At 51.9% G+C, this 22,401-nt stretch overlaps 1 protein-coding gene across 1 annotated transcript in view; it reads left to right on the forward strand.

Annotated features, from left to right (window-relative positions):
* ITGA1 (integrin subunit alpha 1) overlaps positions 1-22,401 on the forward strand; it is a 125,043-nt gene that overhangs the window by 91,594 nt on the left and 11,048 nt on the right. Inside the window, exons 14-23 of the mRNA XM_080681835.1 lie at positions 595-852; positions 2,338-2,468; positions 6,527-6,693; positions 7,926-8,062; positions 10,460-10,570; positions 12,499-12,708; positions 15,566-15,646; positions 18,737-18,813; positions 20,031-20,120; positions 21,567-21,669. Of these exons, the coding sequence (XP_080537961.1) occupies positions 595-852; positions 2,338-2,468; positions 6,527-6,693; positions 7,926-8,062; positions 10,460-10,570; positions 12,499-12,708; positions 15,566-15,646; positions 18,737-18,813; positions 20,031-20,120; positions 21,567-21,669 (1,365 nt within the window). The remainder of the gene's footprint in view (positions 1-594; positions 853-2,337; positions 2,469-6,526; positions 6,694-7,925; positions 8,063-10,459; positions 10,571-12,498; positions 12,709-15,565; positions 15,647-18,736; positions 18,814-20,030; positions 20,121-21,566; positions 21,670-22,401) is intronic.

The raw sequence follows: 22,401 nt of genomic DNA on the forward strand, positions 1-22,401 counted from the left end.
GGGGTCCTCTATGAGGGGGACTCTATGGAGACTTTTCAAAGGAGCACACTATTGGGGGGAGGAAGGGTGGGGACATGGATGGAGGATTTCAAAAGCCAGTTCTTTGGCTTTAAGAACACACATTGGGCTGTCCCCTCACCCTTTTGCATTAAGGAGAGGACCCATTAGAACCCCCAGCTGGCTTCTTCCCCACCGCCAGGGGTGGGCAAACTTTTTGACTCGAGGGCCACAATGGGTTCTTAAACTGGACCGGAGGGCCGGAACAAAAGCATGGATGGAGTGTTTGTGGGAACTAATATAAATTCAAAGTAAAGGAGCGGAGGGGAGAGCAAGAGAACCGGATAGAACAGCCGAACACCGGATCCGGCCCGCGGGCCATAGTTTGCCCACGGCTGGTCTACACGCTGGTCTGGGAAACCTCCAACTCGGCTCTCAGGCCTGGGTTTTAAGAAATGTTACAACCTGCTCGGTGGATGCACACGTGGTGTTTCCTAGCAGCGCTTCCCTGTGCAGTCCCCCCCCCCCATCCCCTCACCCCTCACCCCCCACCCCGGGGTCCCTGCAGAAACCTCCTGTCCGCTGTCTCCCTGCCAGACGAGGTTTGAGTACCAGATGAGCCTGGAGCCCGTGGCGCAGACCTGCTGCTCGGCCCTGAAGCACGCCGCGTGCACCAAGAAGAACAAGCACGAGCCGTGCGGGGCCCGCTTCGGCACGGCCATCGCGGCCGTCAGGGACCTCAACCTGGACGGCTTCAACGACGTGGTGATCGGCGCCCCGCTGGAGGACGACCACGGGGGCGCCGTGTACATCTTCCACGGGAGCGGCCGGTCGCTGCGGAAGCAGCACGCGCAGGTGGGTCCACCCAGCCCCTCCGGAGCGGTGCCGGGTCACTCCAGGCCCTGCCTGTCCCGCTTCAGGACGTGCTTGATTTCTTCCTTCTGAGTACTGGGAGATGAGATTTCTCACTCTCTTCTAAGGTGTCTTCTTATCGTTGTTATTGACTTCAGAGAGGAAAGGAGAGGGAGAGAGAAAGAGAAACATCCATGATGAGAGGGAATCATGGATCGGCTGCCTCCTGCACGCCCCACACTGGGGATGGAGCCCGCAACCCGGGCCTGTGCCCTGACCGGGACTCGAACCGTGATCTCCTGGTTCACAGGTCGACGCTCAACCCCTGAGCCACACCGGCCCGGGTCCTCTACATTACCTTTATAGAAGAATTACTTTGTATTTCATTCTTTTACCTAGTTTTGTGGTTGTTATTTGCCAGTCTCCATAATCGGATCTTTCAAATGGTACAAAACAAAACAAAAAAAGCACAAAAAAGGAGCGCTTTTTAAAAATATATGTTTTTGTTGATTTGAGAGAGAGGGGAAGGGAGTAGGATAGAGAGAGACAGAACACTGATGAGAGAGATCGATCGGCTGCCTCCCGCAGGCCCACCACCGGGGACCGAACCCACAACCCTGATACGTGCTCTGACCGGGAATCGAACCAGTGTCCTCTTGGTTCATGGGTTGATGCTCAACCACGGAGCCACACCGGCCGGGCAAAAGAGTCCTTTCTGCACTGGTACTCAGCAGCGGCAGTGTGTGTGCCTGGTCCCCGGAGGGCACCGCGTTCCGAAGGAGAGAATGATGATTGTGGGATTTTCCCGTAGGAAATGGGAGGATGAGGAGACCCCAGGTTTAGGGAGGGTCAGTCTGTCCTGTCACCTTGCCATCGGGTTCCACCAGAGCTAAGTCAGGAGGTCCAGATGGCCAGCGTTACGTGCGGGGACGCGCAGAGGTCAGCCTTGGAGAGCTCTCCACGTTGGCCCGCGCCCTCCCCAGCCCCCCGCTGCGGGCACGCGGGAGTGGAAGTGAGCCTGCTGTGAAGGAGACGGCACAGTGAGGATGTGTTTGGAGGGATGTGTCCTTGGCCCCCAGCCCCAAGTGGAGTGAACAGACCGACCCCGAGACCAGGGCCCCACCCCCTACTGCTCGAGCGCAAGATGGGTTTTCAAGGTCCCCAGCGCCTCTCCGCTCCCCCGGTCCCGGGACTGGGCAGCGCTGGAAAGAGGACCGTCGCAGTGTTTCCTGGCGGTTGGACAAGGCGATCTGTAGCTTTTCCCTCGCTCTGGTGTCAGGAGCCCCCGAGTGGCTTTGCGCTGTGAAAAGAGCGTCCTTGGGGAGCACCTGGGAGAGGTCCCCTGTCTCCCCACGAAGGGCCGTGCGGGCAGGCCTCCAGCCGTTCTTGCAGCTGAATGTTCCTTAGCCCATCCACGTCCTCGGATTTATCCCAAACTGCCTTGAAGGGGTTCCTCTGACATAACGCCTCTGGGCTGGGTTTCCGCAGCGCATCCCGTCCGGTGGAGACGGCCAGACCCTGAAGTTCTTCGGCCAGTCCATCCACGGAGAGATGGACCTGAACGGCGACGGCCTCACGGACGTGACCATCGGCGGCCTGGGCGGCGCCGCCCTCTTCTGGTGCGTATTTCAATGGCGCGCAAGGAGCCGATCATTTCACACATCCTTCCGGAGCTGAGGGGCGTATCTCAGACCGAGTATTTGTTTCCTCCTGCGCTCCGTTACTCAGATAAAAATTACGCAGTTTGGTAGGCTGGAGACGTCAATAAATCATATTAAAGGAACAAGTAGAATCAACCCTTGATTTGCTCAGCCTTTAAAATGCCTGCATCCCCAAGGTAATTCCACTTAACTACAGAATCTAGTTTATGGTCAAATACATATATGAGTGTCATTGTATTTGTTTATTACTAAAGTAAGTTATCAATAGCATTAATAACCCTAGCTTTAATTAGTTAAAAACAATTTCAAAAAGGGCTCTATTTGGAAAAAAACTGGTTAAAATATATGAAGAATAACAATGAGAATTTCGTATGAAAAAAATTAAAAAGACTTTATTAAGAAATATAAAGGAAAGATTTAATAAATAAAATTATACTTAGGACATGAGCCTTGATGGAAGGTTCACATGTTGATTCTTCCAAATTGACCACTGGCTTAATGTAATTCAGGTGAAAGCAATCCTCAATGGCCATTTTCCCCGAAATGTACCTGGAAGAGCAGTACAGAAAACTGAGAACGACCCAGTGAAGGTGGAGATTAAAAATCGGTGACTTTGTCGAAATTTAAGATACAATTAATGGTCAAATAAAAAGTGCATACTAAATCACACCCAGATAATAGCCATTATGTAAGAAATGTTTTAGCTATACATGTCACTACATATACAGTTACTATACATATAACTGTATACAGGTGCTAGCCATAGAACTATGCACAGTTGTTACACATAGAACTATACACAGTTGTTACACATAGAACTGTGCACAGCTGTTACACATAGAACTGTGCACAGCTGTTACACATAGAACTGTGTACAGTTGTTACACATAGAACTATGTACAGTTGTTACACATAGCACTGTGCACAGCTGTTACACATAGCACTGTGCACAGTTGTTACACATAGAACTGTGCACAGCTGTTACACATAGAACTATGCAGTTGTTACACATAGAACTGTGCACAGCTGTTACACATAGAACTATGCACAGTTGTTACACATAGAACTATGCACAGCTGTTACACATAGCACTGAACACAGCTGTTACACATAGAACTATGCACAGCTGTTACACATAGCACTGTGCACAGTTGTTACACATAGAACTGTGCACAGCTGTTACACATAGAACTGTGCAGGGCTGTTACACATAGAACTATGTACAGTTGTTACACATAGCACTGTGCACAGCTGTTACACATAGAACTATGCACAGTTGTTACACATAGAACTATGCACAGCTGTTACACATAGCACTGTGCACAGCTGTTACACATAGCACTGAACACAGCTGTTACACATAGAACTATGCACAGCTGTTACACGTAGCACTGAGCACAGCTGTTACACATAGAACTGAGCACAGCTGTTTCACATAGAACTATGCACAGCTGTTACACATAGCACTGTGCACAGCTGTTACACATAGCACTGAACACAGCTGTTACACATAGAACTATGCACAGCTGTTACACGTAGCACTGAGCACAGCTGTTACACATAGCACTGTGCACAGCTGTTACACATAGCACTGTGCACAGTTGTTACACGTAGCACTGAGCACAGCTGTTACACGTAGCACTGAGCACAGCTGTTACACATAGCACTGTGCACAGCTGTTACACATAGAACTATGCACAGCTGTTACACGTAGCACTGAGCACAGCTGTTACACGTAGCACTGAGCACAGCTGTTACACATAGCACTGTGCACAGCTGTTACACATAGCACTGTGCACAGTTGTTACACATAGCACTGTGCACAGCTGTTACACATAGCACTGTGCACAGTTGTTACACATAGCACTGTGCACAGCTGTTACACATAGCACTGAGCACAGCTGTTACACATAGCACTGTGCACAGCTGTTAAACATAGAACTGTGCACAGCTGTTACACATAGAACTGTGCACAGCTGTTACACATAGCACTGTGCACAGCTGTTACACATAGAACTGTGCACAGCTGTTACACATAGAACTGTGCACAGCTGTTACACATAGAACTATGCAGTTGTTACACATAGAACTGTGCACAGCTGTTACACATAGAACTGTGCACAGCTGTTACACATAGAACTATGCAGTTGTTACACATAGAACTGTGCACAGCTGTTACACATAGCACTGTGCACAGCTGTTACATATAGAACTGTGCACAGCTGTTACACATAGCACTGTGCACAGCTGTTACACATAGCACTGTGCACAGTTGTTACACATAGAACTGTGCACAGCTGTTACACATAGAACTATGCAGTTGTTACACATAGAACTGTGCACAGCTGTTACACATAGAACTGTGCACAGCTGTTACACATAGAACTGTGCACAGCTGTTACACATAGAACTATGCACAGCTGTTACACATAGCACTGTGCACAGTTGTTACACATAGAACTGTGCACAGTTGTTACACATAGAACTGTGCACAGCTGTTACACATAGCACTGAACACAGCTGTTACACATAGAACTGTGCACAGCTGTTACACATAGCACTGAACACAGCTGTTACACATAGAACTATGCACAGCTGTTACACGTAGCACTGAGCACAGCTGTTACACATAGAACTGTGCACAGTTGTTACACATAGCACTGTGCACAGCTGTTACACACAGCACTGTGCACAGCTGTTACACATAGAACTGTGCACAGTTGTTACACATAGCACTGTGCACAGCTGTTACACGTAGAACTATGCACAGCTGTTACACATAGAACTGTGCACAGCTGTTACACATAGAACTGTGCACAGCTGTTACACATAGAACTGTGCACAGCTGTTACACATAGAACTGTGCACAGCTGTTACACATAGAACTGTGCACAGCTGTTACACATAGAACTATGCACAGCTGTTACACATGGCACTATGCACAGCTGTTACACATAGAACTGTGCACAGCTGTTACACATGGCACTGTGCACAGCTGTTACACGTAGCGCTGTGCACAGCTGTTACACATAGCACTGTGCACAGCTGTTACACATAGAACTATGTACAGCTGTTACACATAGCACTGTGCACAGCTGTTACACATAGCACTGTGCACAGTTGTTGCACATAGCACTGTGCACAGGTGCGATGCACATCGCTGTATCCAGGTGACAGCGATATGTAAGCAGAGAGGACTATAACCTGAAAGTCGGGGCCTGGGGAGGAGCGGGGCGCAGGCTGGGCCGCCAGAGGGGTGCCCTTGGGCAGGCTCCCTGAAGCCAGGAGTCACCAGCGTGGGAGCAGAGAGGACATCCATTTTGTTTTCATTTGAACGGTTAGTGCTGAATGAAGTGGACATGTCAGCCCCATGGAGCGTGGGAGACACGTGTGGGGAAGATGAGGCGCTCCCGGTGCTCCAGTCCAGGCGCAATGACCCGCAGCGGGGGGGGGGGGGGGGGAGTGCTGGCCCTCCGGGAGGACGTGGCGGAGCAGAGGGAGGGGTGTTTGTGGCGAGGTTCCCTGGTCCTGCTGGGCGCCCTGTCCCCTCTCCTGGGCCAGTCCCTGCTCCTGCTCCAGGAGCCTCCGGGAGGGGATTTCTGAGGAGTGTCTTCAGGCGGGGAGTGTCTTCAGGCGGGGAGTGTCTTCAGGGCGGGGGGTGGGGTGGGGGGGGTGTCCAGGGAAGCCTGTCCTGCCTGTGCTGTTCCCCAGGGCCTGCAGCTCAAGGAACCCACAAGTCACGGGGCATGTTTGGGTGGCGCGCCCTGAACCCCCAAGGTCATATTTCGGGCTGGCATCTCTGCTGCCCTTGACAGACAAAAGCCCAAGACGGTTCCCAAGCCACCGTGTGTCCCCGGAGCATCAGCCGCCTGGTCCGGACTAGGCTCTCCAGAGAAACGAGGCTGTGGGGCCTGGGGTCCACGGAGAGCCACCCCGATGCTCCCTGAATCCCCGCGTGGTGGCATCCGTCACCCGTGAGGACGTGGGAGTGATCACTGCCGTCTGTGTCTGTCCAGGGCCCGGGACGTGGCTGTGGTTAAAGTGACCATGAACTTTGAACCGAATAAAGTGAACATTCAGAAGAAAAACTGCCGCATGGAGGGGAAGGAGACCGTGTGCATAAACGCGACCGTGTGTTTCCACGTGACGCTGAAGTCCAAGGAAGACGCCGTCTACGAGGCGGGTGAGCGCCACACGGCCAGCGGGGGGCGGGCGCCGCGTCCAGCATAAAGGGTTCCCTGGGGGTTCCCCTGGGCAGGGGTCTGCACAGCCCGTGTGCCCCTGGGAACATGTGGGCCCTGAAAAATCTGCCGAAGGAACGGGTGGTGGGACCCCGAAAATGTGGAGCAGATACTCGACGTGATGGATTCCCCAGTAGCTCTGCACTTACTGTAGACAATCAGGTGCTTAAAAAATAAAGCAAATAACCAGGAGGGGGAGAGAGAGAGAGAGAGAGAGAGAGATTGGCGCAGTCCTGTGGATTTGCCCTAAAAGGCCCCCTTCCCCTCCCGCCCTCTGCCCTCTGCCCTCTGCCGTGGGGCTGGGGTGGCAAAGGAAGGAGAGCTGTGCCACCTGCTCCCCAGGGCCCTTGGCTCCACTGGAGTGACCCTCACTGCTGAGAGTCAGTCATGTGGGGACCCCCCTGCAGCCCGTCTCCCCCTCCCCGCACCCGGCACTCACAGGCTTTGAAAATGACACTGAAATGCGTGGCAGTCAAAGCTCTCCGGTGGCCCGCCAGGCCCTCCCCACGCGCCCCCAAAGGAGGCCACGCCCTCCCCACGCGCCCCTGAAGGCCAGGCCCCCCCCACGCCCCTGAAGGCCACGCCCTCCCCACGCGCCCCTGAAGGAGCCAGGCCCTCCCCACGCCCCTGAAGGCCACGCCCTCCCCACGCGCCCCTGAAGGAGCCAGGCCCTCCCCACGCACCCCTGAAGGAGGCCACACCCTCCCACGCACCCCTGAAAAAGCCACGCCCTCCCCACGCGCCCCTGAAGGAGCCAGGCCCTCCCCACGCACCCCTGAAGGCCACGCCCTCCCCACGCCCCTGAAGGCCACGCCCTCCCCACGCACCCCTGAAGGCCACGCCCTCCCCACGCCCCTGAAGGCCACGCCCTCCCCACGCGCCCCTGAAGGAGCCAGGCCCTCCCCACGCCCTCCCCACGCCCTCCCCACGCCCCTGAAGGAGCCACGCCCTCCCCACGCCCCTGAAGGAGCCAGGCCCTCCCCACGCCCCTGAAGGAGCCAGGCCCTCCCCACGCCCCTGAAGGAGCCAGGCCCTCCCCACGCCCCTGAAGGAGCCAGGCCCTCCCCACGCCCCTGAAGGAAGCCACGCCCTCCCCACGCCCCTGAAGGAGCCACGCCCTCCCCACGCCCCTGAAGGAGCGGGTCTGTGGCAATCAGCCCCGTCCCGCCCGCAGACCTGCAGTACCGCGTCACCCTGGACTCGCAGAGGCAGCTCTCCCGCAGCTTCTTCTCGGGGACCCAGGAGAGGAAGACGCAGCGGAACCTGACCGTGCGCGGGTCCCAGTGCGCCCAGCACTTCTTCTACATGTTGGCAAGTAAATCCCAGGGGCCCGGGAGAAGCACAGGGGTCCCAGTCCAGGGCGTCCCGCCCCCTGCTCCCCTGCTCCCTGCACAGCGCTCATCAGGAGCCAGCTTCTTTCCTGTGTCCCCTCCCATCAGAACGGCCGGCACTCCCCGCTAACGGCCAGGTTCATTCACAAGGCCGCCCTCATCTCCCGGCGTGGGGCCGGCAGCCATGTGGTACGGAGCAGTAGCAGGCACAGGGCATGGGTCAGTAGGAGCCTGTCTCTTCATTCTTCCTCCCTTACTCCCTCCTTCCTTCCTCCCTCCCTTCCTCCCTTCCTCCCTCCCTTCTTCCTTCTTTCTTCCCTTCCTTCCTCCCTCCTGTCCCTCCCTCCCTCCCTTCCTTTCCTCCCTTCCTCCCTCCCTTTCTTCCTTCCTCCCTTCCTCCTTCCTTCCTCCCTCCCTCCCTCCCTCCCTCCCTTCCTCCCTTCCTCCCTTCCTCCCTCCCTCCCTTCCTCCTTCTTTCTTCCCTTCCTTCCTCCCTCCTATCCCTCCCTCCCTCCCTTTCCTCCCTTCCTCCCTTCCTCCTGTCCCTCCCTCCCTTCCTCCCTCCCTCCTTCCTCCTTCCTTCCCTCCCTCCCTTCCTCCCTTCCTCCTTCCTTCCTCCCTTCCTCCCTCCCTCCCTCCCTCCCTCCCTTTCCTCCCTTCCTCCCTTCCTCCTGTCCCTCCCTCCCTTCCTCCCTTCCTCCTTCCTTCCTCCCTTCCTCCTTCCTTCCTCCCTTCCTTCCTCCCTTCCCTCCCTCCCTCCCTCCCTTTCCTCCCTTCCTCTCTCTCTCCCTCCCTCCCTCCCTCCTTCCCTCCTTCCCTTCCCTCCTTCCTTTCTTCCTTCCTTTCTTTCCTTCACCTTCAAACCACGTACCTTTCGTTGACCTTGTCTGTGGACTGTGGAAGCCAAATGATGGACGCCCCAGGGGACTGCTGGGCCATTGCTTTCTGAGGTCACGCCTTGTCCCGACCTATGATTTTCATCCTTTGATGTGGACTTGAGGGGGCACACCTGCTGTTCCCCTCCTCTGTGGGCTTGGTGCTGCCTGGTCTCTTTCTGCTGTAGTGGGGGCCGTGGGGAGCAGTTTTACTCTCTAGAAACGGCTGGTCAGCTGGTTTGAACCGTTCCAGGTGTTTTATTGGGTGGCCATTTGGGCAGGGAGCATTCCCAACGAAGGGCAAGCGTTTTCGAAATACTTTCTTTAAAAAAACAGTGCAGAATGGATGCAATGAGAGCGCAGTGTTTAGTAACCAATACTGACACATAGACTTTCCTCCGTGGTTTTCTGTCCATGTTCCCCATGACGTTGATCAAATAAGCGTATTCTGTCAGTACTAAGATCTGCCCGTGACCGGAAAGCCAGCCGGGCCGTGCGTGAGTCCACCGGGACCGAGTGCTGGGGACCCGGGACCTGGATGCCACGGGGGAGGCGTGAAGCCAGGCGAGGCCCCGCCTCCGGCCACTGAGGGTGGCAGTCGTGTGTCTCTCCAAAACGGAGCGTCTCTCCGAAACGGAGCGTCTCTCCGAAACGGAGCGTCTCTCCAAATCGGAGCGTCTCTCCAAATCGGAGCGTCTCTCCAAATCGGAGCGTCTCTCCAAATCGGAGCGTCTCTCCAAAACGGAGCGTCTCTCCAAATCGGAGCGTCTCTCCAAATCGGAGCGTCTCGCAGTGGTGCTAAAGGGTGAACTAGTTCCCTGGTTCCCGAAGTTCTTGAGGGTCTCATGGATGCTCGGACCTTTGTTCTGGACTCGGCAGGACGGGACGGGCATCCGGTGATCGGGGCCAAGTTGTTCAGTGCCTGGAAGGTTCAGTGTTTGATGTGTAAAACATCGGCCCGTGTGCATCAGGCTCATCACTGTGGACAGGCCATGAATGACGTCGCCACTGATGGGGGTCCAGACAATACTGATCGTATTAGCACGGTTTACTTGTCAGTCACATGGTACCACTCCTGCAATTCCAGGCGTATGGGCTGCTAGTGAAACGCAACCCAACGTAAGAGGCGTTCGCTGCTCTGTTTGTGGGAGACTTTCCCGGAAGTCTCATTACATAGTGGCTTCTAGCTCAAGGTCGCAAGAGCAATGGCGTTGTTATGAAGTAGGTCCGAGGGGTAGGGCCCCACATGGTGGGGTTCAACACGCCAGCAGGCCCCTCTGAGGGTGGGGGAGCAGCTGGTCACTCCCGAGGCCTCTGCCTGCCAGCTGTGGCCTGGCCCAGGGGGAGGTGCCCATCTCCAGCGAAGCAGGGTGAGCAGGTTGTATGGCAGAGCGGGGGCAGGACGTCCCCGAGGCTGGCCCGGACAGGGGAAGCCGCCGTGACAAGGCCAGGACACCCAAGAGGTTCGATGCCAATGACCCGTCTTATGTCTCGCTCTCCAGGACAAGCATGACTTCCGGGACTCTGTGAGGATAACCTTGGACTTCAACCTTTCCGACCCGGAAAATGGGCCCATTCTTGATGAGTCTCTACCAAACTCAGTACATGAATCTGTAAGTCGTTTCTTAAAAATGTGGAACACCTATTTGTGAAAATATTAAGGAAACCTTGGAAGACATAAACACACACACACACACACACACACACAGTTGATTTAGGGTTATATGTATGTGTGCACGGCAAGGCACAGTGTATTCCAGGGGTCCTCAAACTTTTTACACAGGGGGCCAGTTCACTGTCCCTCAGACCGTTGAAGGGCTGGACTATAGTTTAAAAAAAAAACTATGAACAAATTCCTATGCGCACTGCGGGCCCGGGATGAGTCAGCTGCTAAGCAGGACAGGAAGCGGCACCCGGCGGGCCAGATCAATGTCCTTGGCGGGCCGCATGTGGCCCGCGGGCCATAGTTTGAGGACCCCTGGCTGTATTCCATCATTCCAGCAGGTGCTTACACACACACACACACACACACACACACAAACAAAGTCAATTATATTTTTTAAAAAATCTGGACTTCTGTAGACTATTCCCAACTTTTTAGAACTTTCTCTTGTTGGGGATTAAGGGAATTTATATGACGCCTGTTCTTGTCTCCGGAGTTGAGGACGAATTGAAAGAAGGACATGGGTTGGCCGATTGGAGCTCCCCTTTATGACTAATACACATTAAAACACTTGACCTTGGTTCTTTGAAACCATTGTGGTCTGATGGGTGTTCTCCTACTGAACGGACTTAGGCCACAGGTAAGCAGAGGGCCACCCGCCGCTCAGCATGCCGGCCTTCTCCCTGGGGCCCTCGGAACAGGTGCAGGATGGAGGCTGAAGCTGAGCGCGTGCTTCCCACAGGCTCACCACGCCCCAGACCGGAGGCGGGGAGGCGCTGACCTGTGTCCCCCCGGGTCCTGCCCCCACACTCAGCGTCCCCGGCCCCACCCTGAGAAAGAGGCGTGCAGGTGGGGTCCCGAGTGGGGCCGAGCAGAGACCACTAGGGACAGGGCCTTGGTCCTCCCTGGCCTCCTGGCCTCACTCCCCCCTCCCCAAATCGATTGACTGAGGGTCGCACACGCACCAGGCTCAGAAACGAGGGGGAGGGGTCAGCAGAGTGTGTGCCCTGGAGGGGACCCCCGGCACCAAAGGGACGTCTGCCTGGTTTGGGGGGCCAGGGCACGCCCGGAGTTGAGAGCTGTGGGACAGGATGTCCGTCCTGTCCAGGCGAGTGAGGGAGCGGTGTTCCGGGCAGAGGGACAGGTGCAGAGGTCCTGGGGCACCGAGGGCCTATACTAACCGCGGCCCGACCTGCAGCTGCAGATGAAGGGCAGGGGAGGCCGCGTGGGCGGAGGCAGGAGGCGCAGGGAGAGCGGATCATCGCACCTGGTGCCCCACTCGGGGTGCGGAGACCAGTCGGGAAGCTGCTCCTTTAGTTCCGGGAGGAAATGAGGCTGGACCCGGGGGAGGAGAGTGAAGCGGGGGGATGGGGGGCGAGGACAGACTCTGGAGGTCGGGGAGGCAGGAAGGACCGTCCTGGTGATGCACGGGACAGCGAGGAAGGGCTGTGTGAGGGGGCCAGGAAAGCCCCCAGTTACGGGCGTGACCATGGCCCGCCCCCGACCAGGCTCTGTTATTTCCTAAGGACGTGATTCTTTCTAACAGAGACTCCCACGGTTGCAGTTGAGTGTGAAACTGTGCTCTCGTAGACTTAGACCTCGGTGTACGTGGCTTGGTTTTTGGAAACGATTCTACTCCAGCCGACGGAAGCCGGTGAAACGGTCGCGAACACCGCATGCTTCAAAGGGCGGGGAGAGTCTGTGTCCCAAAGCAGAAGCTTCCCCGCCTTCCCTGCCCATTCTAGGAACCAACAGGACACGCCTGTGGCTCTGCAGTGAGCCTGCCCCTGCGGGAGCCGGGGACGCCGGTGTCAGCCTGTCATGCCCCTTAGTCGGTGGTGGCCCCTGATTCTGAGCACGCCCCTGTGACCGTTTCAGATCCCCTTCGCCAAGGACTGTGGGAACAAGGACAAGTGCATCTCGGACGTCGCCCTGGACGTGTCCACGCTGGAGAAGGACCTGCTGATTGTCCGGTCCCACAGCGACAAGTTCAACATCAGCCTCACCGTCAGAAACAAAGGGGACAGTGCCTACAACACCAGGACCATGGTGCACTACTCCCCAAACCTGATCTTCTCGGGAATCGAGGTAACTTTCAGGTCCTCGCTCACTGAGTCTCGGAATGGCGACTTACTGAGCCCCCTTTGCACACCGCTGAACTGATTTTGTTTTTATCCTCGCCCGAGGGTACGTTTATTGATTTGAGAGCAAGAGAGAGAGAGAGAGAGAGAGAGAGAGAGAGAGAGAACAGCAACGTGAGAGAGAAACATCGATCAGTTGCCTCCCATAGGTGCCCTGACCAGGATCGAACCTGCAACCTTTTGGTGTATGAGACCACACTCCAACCAAATGAGCCACCAGCCAGGGCTGAACTGATCACCTCTCTATATAAAAGGCTAACATGAAAGTGTCCCCTCGGGAGTTCAACCGGGAGACCGGGAGTTCTATCGCTCGCTATGACATGCGCTGACCACCAGGGGGCAGCACAGAACATGGGGGGCAACCAGTGGCGGTGTGCAGGCAGGCAGGCGGCGAGGGAGCAAGGGAAGGAAGAGGCGGGGAGGCGGGGAGGCAGGGGGAATCTGACTGGCCCTGATGTCTCCTGATTGCCAGCCAGGCCTAGGGACCCTACCTGTGCACAAATTTCATGCACTGGGCCTCTAGTTTTTATGAAATTGCTTTTATAAGGAAAGAAAGCATTTTGTATAAAAGTAGTAGTCTCTACTGATCACAATGCCCACATTTTCTTTAGAGCTTTAGTTTTGATTGATTCTTTAGAGATGTGTGCCCCCCCTCTGGGGCGCAGTATGAGGAAGGGATCTCACAGCATCCTCCACGCGCTGAGATGGAGACTGAGTCAAGGAAAAAGCAAACACGACAATCGAAGTCAAAACAGTTCACCAGATGCACGGAGAGGGGTAACGCAGGGCCCGAGCGAAACAGCATTCACCTGCGGAGAATCAAGGCCCCTTTCCCGCTGTCTGTGGAGAGTCCTTCCCGGACAGGAGAACGTGTGGGAGGACTGTGTCCTCGTCATGTCCCACTTATTTTGCCCATGACCCACAGCTGCATAGGGTGCTGCATCAGGAGTACTCAGCACATCCTTCCAAACGCGAACCTAGCTTTTAATTCCCATCTCCGAATGACCCTCCGGAGGTAAAATGCCGTATCTATTTATGTAAATTCATCATGAAATGAGTTAATAATTTTAATATTACTCATCTTAAAAGCCAGTACACTTATCTAAATATATAAAAGGCTAGCCCTAGCCAGTTTGGCTCAGTGGATAGAGTGTCAACTTGCGGACTGAAGGGTCCCAGGTTCGATTCTGGTCAAGGGCATGTGCCTTGGTGGCAGGCACATAACCAGTAGGGAGTGTGCAAGAGGCACCTGATCAATGTTTCTCTCTCATCGATGTTTCTAATTCTCTATTCCTCTCCCTTCCTCTCTGTAAAAAATCAATAAAATATATATTAAAAAAAAATAAATATATAAAAGGCTAATATGCAAAGTGTCCCGTTGGGAGTTCAACCAGGAGAACGGGAGTTCGATCACTTGCTATGACATGCGCTGACCACCAGGGGGCAATGTGGAATATGGCGGGCATGAATTCCATGCACCGGGCCTCTAGTTATATATAACACTAAATTCTATTGTTGCTCGGCTGGCGTGGCTCAGTGGTTGAGCATCGACCTATGAACCAGGAGGTAACAGTTCGATTCTCAGTCAGGGCACATGCCCAGGTTGTGGGCTCGATCCCCCGTAGGGGGCGTGCATGAAGCAGCTGATCCATGATTCTCTCTCGTCATTGATGTTTCTATCTCCCTCCCTCTCTGAAATCAATAAACATATATTTTTAAAATTCTAATGTCTAGTTCCTATAAATTTGTATTTTCACAGATATTTTTCTCCATTTCTTAAGACATCACTTAGTCACATGACTAGGATCAACTTGAAAACACATCCTACATTACAACCGCATATTTTCGGTTTGGAATGTCAGTTACGAGTCCAGATGTGCAAAGTCGTGATGGGAAATATTGCTGTGTGGCCCTTGCCTCATTCATGGCCTCGGTGGAGAGCCGACAGCAATGCACAGTCAGTACTTTGTTCACAACACCAGCAATGTGGCATCTCCTCTTCAGCCACCTCCACACCGGCTCCCTTACTTCATCCTCATTCATTCTTTTGTGCAGAGGTATTGCTATAGAGCAGCAATCCTGAAGTAGACAGACCCCTCTCCTCCACATTTTAGCATTTCTGAAGTTGCATTTCAAAGTCGATGGTGTGTGAATTAGTCTGTGAGCATATTTTATTCTTATTATTGGTGTATAAAATAATGATGTCTCATATTTTTTTAAATATATGTATATTTTTAAATATATTTTATTGATTTTTTACAGAGAGGAAGGGAGAGGGATAGAGAGTTAGAAACATCGATGAGAGAGAAACATCGATCAGCTGCCTCCTGCACACCTCCTACTGGGGATGTGCCCGCCACCAAGGTACATGCCCTTGACTGTAATCGAACCTGGGACCCTTCAGTCCATAGGCCGACGCTCTAGCCACTGAGCCAAACTGGTTAGGGCTTAAAATATATTTTTATTGATTTCAGAGAGAAAGGGAGAGGGAGAGAGAGATAGAAACATCAATGCTGAGAGAGAATCATTGATCAGCTGCCTCCTGCATGCCCCCTACTCAGGATCGAGCCTGCAACCCAGACTTGTGCCCTGACTGGGAAGGAAACCATGACCTCCTGGTTCATAGGTCAAAGCTCAACCCCTGAGCCACGCTGGCCAGGCTGATGTTGCTTACTGAATGGCATTTGATATTTAATGAGATAGAGTATAACTAACCCCACCTGACAGCTGGGAAAACTCTAGAAGACCCAGCCCAAGGATTCCACCTGTGTGTCTGCTCTAACTCTGCTCCCTTCTCTTCCCAGGCGATCCAGAAAGACAGCTGCGAATCCAACCATAACCTCACGTGTAAGGTGGGCTACCCGTTCCTGAGGAGAGGAGAGATGGTAAGCAGGTCGTACCAATGCATGTGGCAACTGGATGTGAAGAACACGCTCACAGCCGATAGGTCATTCCTTCTCATGGTGCCCAGGGTGCTGGTGATGAGGGTTGAGTTCAAATGCTGAGCTCCTGAGGTCAAAGGCAATTATCAAACTCATGCACCAAGACAAAACAACAGATGTTTGGAGGTGCCGTGCCTGGGACCACCGAGCTAGAAAGCCCTCGTGTTGCAGTCCCGTGTAGCGGGCTTTCCTGACCCGTGGGGGCAGTAATCTTTCCAACGGGGCGTTTAGACCTTTGTACAGAAATGCTGCTGTTCTCTCTCTTTTTAATAAAGGCCTCATTGAGATATAATTCATATACCATACAATTCAATCCGTTAAAGTGGACAGGTCAATGGGTTTTAGTATATTCCCAAATTGCAACTGTGCAACCATCACCACAATCCATCTTAGAACATTGTCACACACACACACATACCACAAACACACCACACACACACCACACACACACCACACACACACACCACACACACACACACACCACACACCACACACACACCACACACACACCATACACACACCACACACACACACATCACACACACACACCCCACACACACCCCCCCCCACACACACACACACACCACACACACACACACCACACACCACACACACACACCACACACACACCACACACACACACACACCACACACACACACACACCACACACACACCACACACACACACCACACACACACACCCCACACACACACCACACACACACACCACACACACCACACACACCACAAACACACAAACACACACCACACCACACACACACCCCACACACGCCATACACCACACACACACACCACACACACACACACACCACACACACACACCACACACCACACACACACACCACACACACACACCACACACACACACTACACACACACACACCACACACACACCACACACACACACACCACACACACACACACACCACACACACACACCACACACCACACACACACACACACACCACACACACACCACACACACACACCCCACACACATACCACACACCACACACACACACCACACACACACACCACACACACACACACCACACATGCCATACACCACACACACACACCACACACACACACACACCACACACACACACCACACACCACACACACACACCACACACACACACACACACACCACACACACACCACACACACACACACCACACACACACACACCACACACACCACACACACCACAAACACACACACACACCACACCACACACACACCCCACACACGCCATACACCACACACACACACCACACACACACACACCACACACACACACCACACACACACACCACACACACGCACACCACACACACACACACACCATACACACACACCACACACACACCACACACACACACACCACACACACACACACACCACACACACACCACACACCACACACACACACACCACACACACACACACACCACACACACACCACACACACTACACACACACACACCACACACACACCACACACCACACACACACACACACACACACACACACCACACACCACACACACACACACACACACACACACACCACACACACCAAGAAACCCTGTACACGTTACCGGTTGCTGCTCTTTTTTTCTCAACAATCCCTCTCCAAACCCTGGATTCCCACTAATCTACTTTCTCTATGGATTTGCTTGTTCTGACATTTTATATAAATGTGGTGTTTTGTGACTGGCTTCTTTCACTTACATGTTTTTAAGATTCATTGATGTATCAGCAGTTCATCCTTTTTTATTTACAAACTAGAGGCCCGATGCATGAAATTCGTGAATGGGTAGGGTCCCTAGGCCTGACGAGTGATCAGGGCCAATCTGTGGGGTGACCGGCAGGGCGATCGGGGGCTGGGGAGGCTCCCGCTGGCACCCGCTTTGGCCGGCCTGGGGCCTGCTGGCTGGGGGCAGCTCCTGTGTTGAACGCCTGCCCTCTGCTGGTCAGTGCACGTCATAGCAACTGGTCGTTCCACCGTTCAGTTGATTCGCATATTAGGCTTTTATTATATAGGATAATATTCCATTGTTGATGGGCATTGAGGTTGTTGCTGCTTTTTGGCCACTATGAATAATACTGCTGGGAATAGCTGTGTACAGGTTTTGGTGCGGACCCATGGTTTTGATTCTCCGGGGTGTAAGTCTAGGGGTGGAATTGCCGGGTTATATGGCCACTATGTGGAACATTTTGGGGAACTCTGCTGTTGACATGTGTCTTCAAAAAACCTAGCTCTTGGTCTGCCTTTTGGTGTTTATGAAGAATCACACATTATATAATTCATATGCAAGCACAGGCACACTTTCTAACGGAAAGTTACCCCTCTCCGAGGGTCAGCATAGCAACACATTTTCCACTTTTCCCGAGGTGATATTTTAACTATGCCAACTTTTGTAAGCAGAACTCACTGGTTTTTAATAGTTTGCTCTAAATGGCCACGTCTTTTATGTGGTTTTCCTTTGTTGTTGATATTCCTTAAAGGTTCAAACCTTTTCACACTATGTAACTAAAGGAACCAAGTATCTTTCCCTCTGTTTCACAACACATATGTAGAGGTAATTGCTGATATTTGAAGATTCATATTGCAGAGACTTTAATTGTGATCATCTCATAATTACATTGTTGATGATTGTGATCTTGTAGACTATGGTAATATAGTAAAACAAATAGTCTGTCCCTTCACGGTCTAATGCTTTATGGGTAGTATACGTTATATTTATTAATATAATTGCAATAAAGTGTTTAAATTCAACACCAACAGGTAAAGCATATTACATTTCATGTTGAAAAGTACGTGTACATCATACCTTATTCCGTTTTTTAAGATGTGATGAGTTTTTTTATTTTGAAAGATCATATGTCTTCAGTAACCTCATGATTTGTGTTTAGGTAATATCATTTATGTAACTGGATATTTTAATCAAAGTAAATGCTTTCTTTACCTGGCCCTAAGCTAAAGGTGTATCTTTTTATTTCATAGGTAACGTTCAAAATATTATTTCAATTTAACACGACCTATCTCATGGAGAATGTGACCATCCACTTATGTGCAACAAGGTTGGTGGATGTGTGTGCGTGCAGAATAAGGACACTTTAAAAAAAATAAGGGCACTTTTATTTGAGAGAAATAATTTAATCCTCTCACTGGGTCAAACCATTTGTTTAGCAGAACATGTTGTCATCACATCACTTACCTCTGCCCAACTGCAGCGACATTCGTTCACAAGCCCACAGGCTCTGCTCACTTCAACTCTTACTGGCTGCCCGTCACAGCCACCTGAATCCCTCGTTCTGTGGCCCCTTGCAGCAGTTTAATAAATCTCATCCAAATCAGAACTTTACACTTGTTATTCATCAGTCATCAATTATTTAAAAATCTCCATCGTATAGGGCAGTAGTCAGCGAGCCGCGGTTTGCCGCTCTGTTGACAATGAGTTTGCCGACTACTGTCATATACTACCAATTGCCTAATCCTCACAGCTTCCAACTACACGGTAACATTTAGTCCAGTCCAGTGGTCGGCAAACTCATTAGTCAACAGAGCGGCAAATCGCAGCTCGCGAGCCGTGGTTTGCCGACCCCTGGTCTAGGTGAACAAGCCCAGGCGCAGAGTCAATGCCTTGCCCACAGCGTGTCCATGTGCAAGAGCAGTCCCACGAGCTCTGGCCAGAGCCGGCGATGGGAACTGTTCAATCCCTCGCCCATGCTTTTTTAATACAGGGGATTGTGAGGTGCATGTATGTGTGCATGTGTGTATACACGTGTTTACCTAGCGTGTCATTGAAATGATAACTAAATCCTGGGAATGATGAGCGTTTAACAGATAACGCGAGCGTCGAGTGCTGGGTGTGGAAGGACTATGAAGTGAAGACGGTTCTAGATTCGCTGTCCGTCGTGTGACCCCGGTGGGGTCTCTGTAAGGGCCTCATCTCTGATAAATAAGAGTCCCCTGCGAAAAACAGCAGTTCTGGGCCCCAGCTTGGACCGAGGAAGCTCGTATTCCCGGGGGAGAAGCCCCTGATCTCGAATCTAAGAACTGACCCCAGGGTTCTGGTCGTTACCCTCCTGGGAGTCTGAGAAGCGGGACGAACCCAGTGTGGCTGTCACCCCCGCTGCTCTGCGGTCACCTCTGCCCCGCCTCGCCCCATTGGAAATTCGGGACTTGAGCTCCTTTGTGCTTTTACTCAGTTACCGACTCGAGCTGCTCTTCCAGACGCTCGGCAGGGCCAGGAGGGCGTGGGGGAGTGTCTGTCTGATGTGCGTGTGTTTTCCAGTGACAGCGAGGAGCCCCCGGAAACCCTCTCGGACAACGAGGCCAGCATCGCCATCCCCGTCAAGTACGAAGCCGGACTGCAGTTCTCCAGGTAAGAGCACGCTGCTGGCCTTTTGAAACGTGCACACGTATTGGTGTCAGAGAGGGAGGGAGAGGGAGACAGAGAGAGACATCAGCGATGAAAGAGAATAATCAATTGGCTGCCTCCTGTACCCCCCACATGGGGATCAAGCCCGCAACCCGGCACGTGCCCTGACCAGGAATCGAACTATGACCTCCTGGTTCATAGGTCAGTGCTCAACCCCTGAGCCACACTGGCCGGATGCAAACTGCCTTTTTACGTTGGTGCCTTTCTACTGACCCAGGGCTTCTGCAAGTGTGGCCATGGCCCCTGGCCAAGGGTATTGGAACTCCTAGTAAGTTATAGAGAGATAAATTTGCAGGCCCCCCCCCCCAAACCCCACCCCAGACCTTCGGACTCAGAAACCCTGGGGGTGGGCCCAGAAATCTACTTCAATCAGCCCTTCAGGGACACCTCTCGCGCTCTGAGGGCTGAGAGCCAGCCAGCACACTAAAGCACAAGGTGCCAAGGCCACGGGCTGCACTGGAGACCAGTCTCGGGTCTAAGAGCAAGGAAGACAGGGTCCCCGCAAAGGCAGGTGTCCGAGTCAGCACAGCTCCGAGTCAGCACAGCTCCTGGCTGCCCTGTCATGCTTCCATTACGGAGCTGCTCAGAGGATGCAAATGGCGTAAGAATCAGGGTGGAATTTCGTTTAAAAGCCTTATCACTTTATTCTCTTCTTTTCTATGGCATTTCCCTCTTACTGGTAACAGACCACACAAATGGGAGGACGGTCGGGCATCCATGCCGACTTCACTTGTTTCTTAGCCTTTCCGTTTTATTGGCTGTTTTTCTATTTTGCTATATTCACATCTCTTGGAATACTGACTGGTTTCCCAAGAATGTTTTCATTTATTTAAAAACAAGTGCTGGCAAATACTTACCGATATTTTTCATGTGTCCGCTCTAAACTGAAGCGCCGCTTAAAATCTGTGTTATACTTTATCCTGCGTTCACCCGGAGATCATGAAGAAGTTGCATGGAGACTATCGTATTTTTCAGCTTAGCAGTAAATATAGAATTCGAAACAGGGAAAAGATAGCAATTGTTTATACCCTACTTAAAAGTCACCAAACACTGAAAATGCCATGTTTCAGCCTGGCTAGCCACTAAATGTGAGATCAGTGAATTCACGGACAATTTTCATTTGGTAACAATGAGATTTTTATTTGAAACACCAGACGTTTTTTGGCATTTTAAGGCCATTGAAGTATCAGTGACTCTTGAACTGAAGTATGTATAACCCTTCTGACCCCCCTCAAAGATTTAATTTTAGGCTTTGGGGCAAAAGAGCTTGCCTCTGACTTGAAGTCCCTATTAATAATTATTTTTGGTGAGGTTCCCTGATAGGAAGAAAGAGAAAGAATGCGGTCAAAGGAAAGTTAAACTTTGTTGTGTTTTATTAACTCCCTCCAGCTCTGCCAGTGAATACCATATTTCAATCATGGCCAATGAGACTGTCCCCGAAGTTATCAATTCCACTGAGGACATTGGAAATGAAATTAATATCTTCTACTTGGTAAGAAATCAGCCTTACATTAGCATTGTGAGGAGTTATTTGTACATTTGTAAATTAAATGGAAGTATCAACAGACACGCAGAAACATTTTGATTCACCAGTTTCTATACATCAACCTATTTTTATTTATAATTCCAGTACTTTAAAATAGTTTTCTTCAAATTGGTCATTATCTCTGAAGCAGGTTTGAAGACCTAACTCTCTAATTTTCTGATAATAAGACACAATTAATTAGAACGGTTTTCTAGAAAAAATAGACTACGAAACCAAATAGATACTACCTCCAATATTTACTTTTTTTTTGAACGTATGACTGAGTAAAGCACTTTCTAAAAAATAACTACAGCTGTTTCAGAAAGCGATTATTTGAAATTGCCCTGGTAGTATTTCACTTTACGCAACAAATAAATGTTTATCTCCGTGTGCTCACTGCTACTCTTTCTATGTAGCATGCCATCACTGACCTTCTCACTGACACCTCTTTCAGTTACGTTCTTTATTTCAACCATTTTCTTCTGGCATTGTTCAGAGCATTGGCAAATGACAAAGAAAAAAAAAATCCATTCTGGCTTTCCTGGAGCCTGGGTCCTGTTGGGGAGTGGAGGGGTGAAGGACAGCGGGTGGTTGTGTCTGGTGTACCGACCGCCGACCACCGAGCACCCCCGTTCTGGGCTGGTTGAATGATGCAGTTCTCTGTACAACGTCATAAACCAGCTGCCTTCCTCCCGGGGA

This window comes from Plecotus auritus (assembly GCF_963455305.1).
Source record: "Plecotus auritus genome assembly, chromosome: 7".
Classification (NCBI taxonomy): domain Eukaryota; kingdom Metazoa; phylum Chordata; class Mammalia; order Chiroptera; family Vespertilionidae; genus Plecotus; species Plecotus auritus.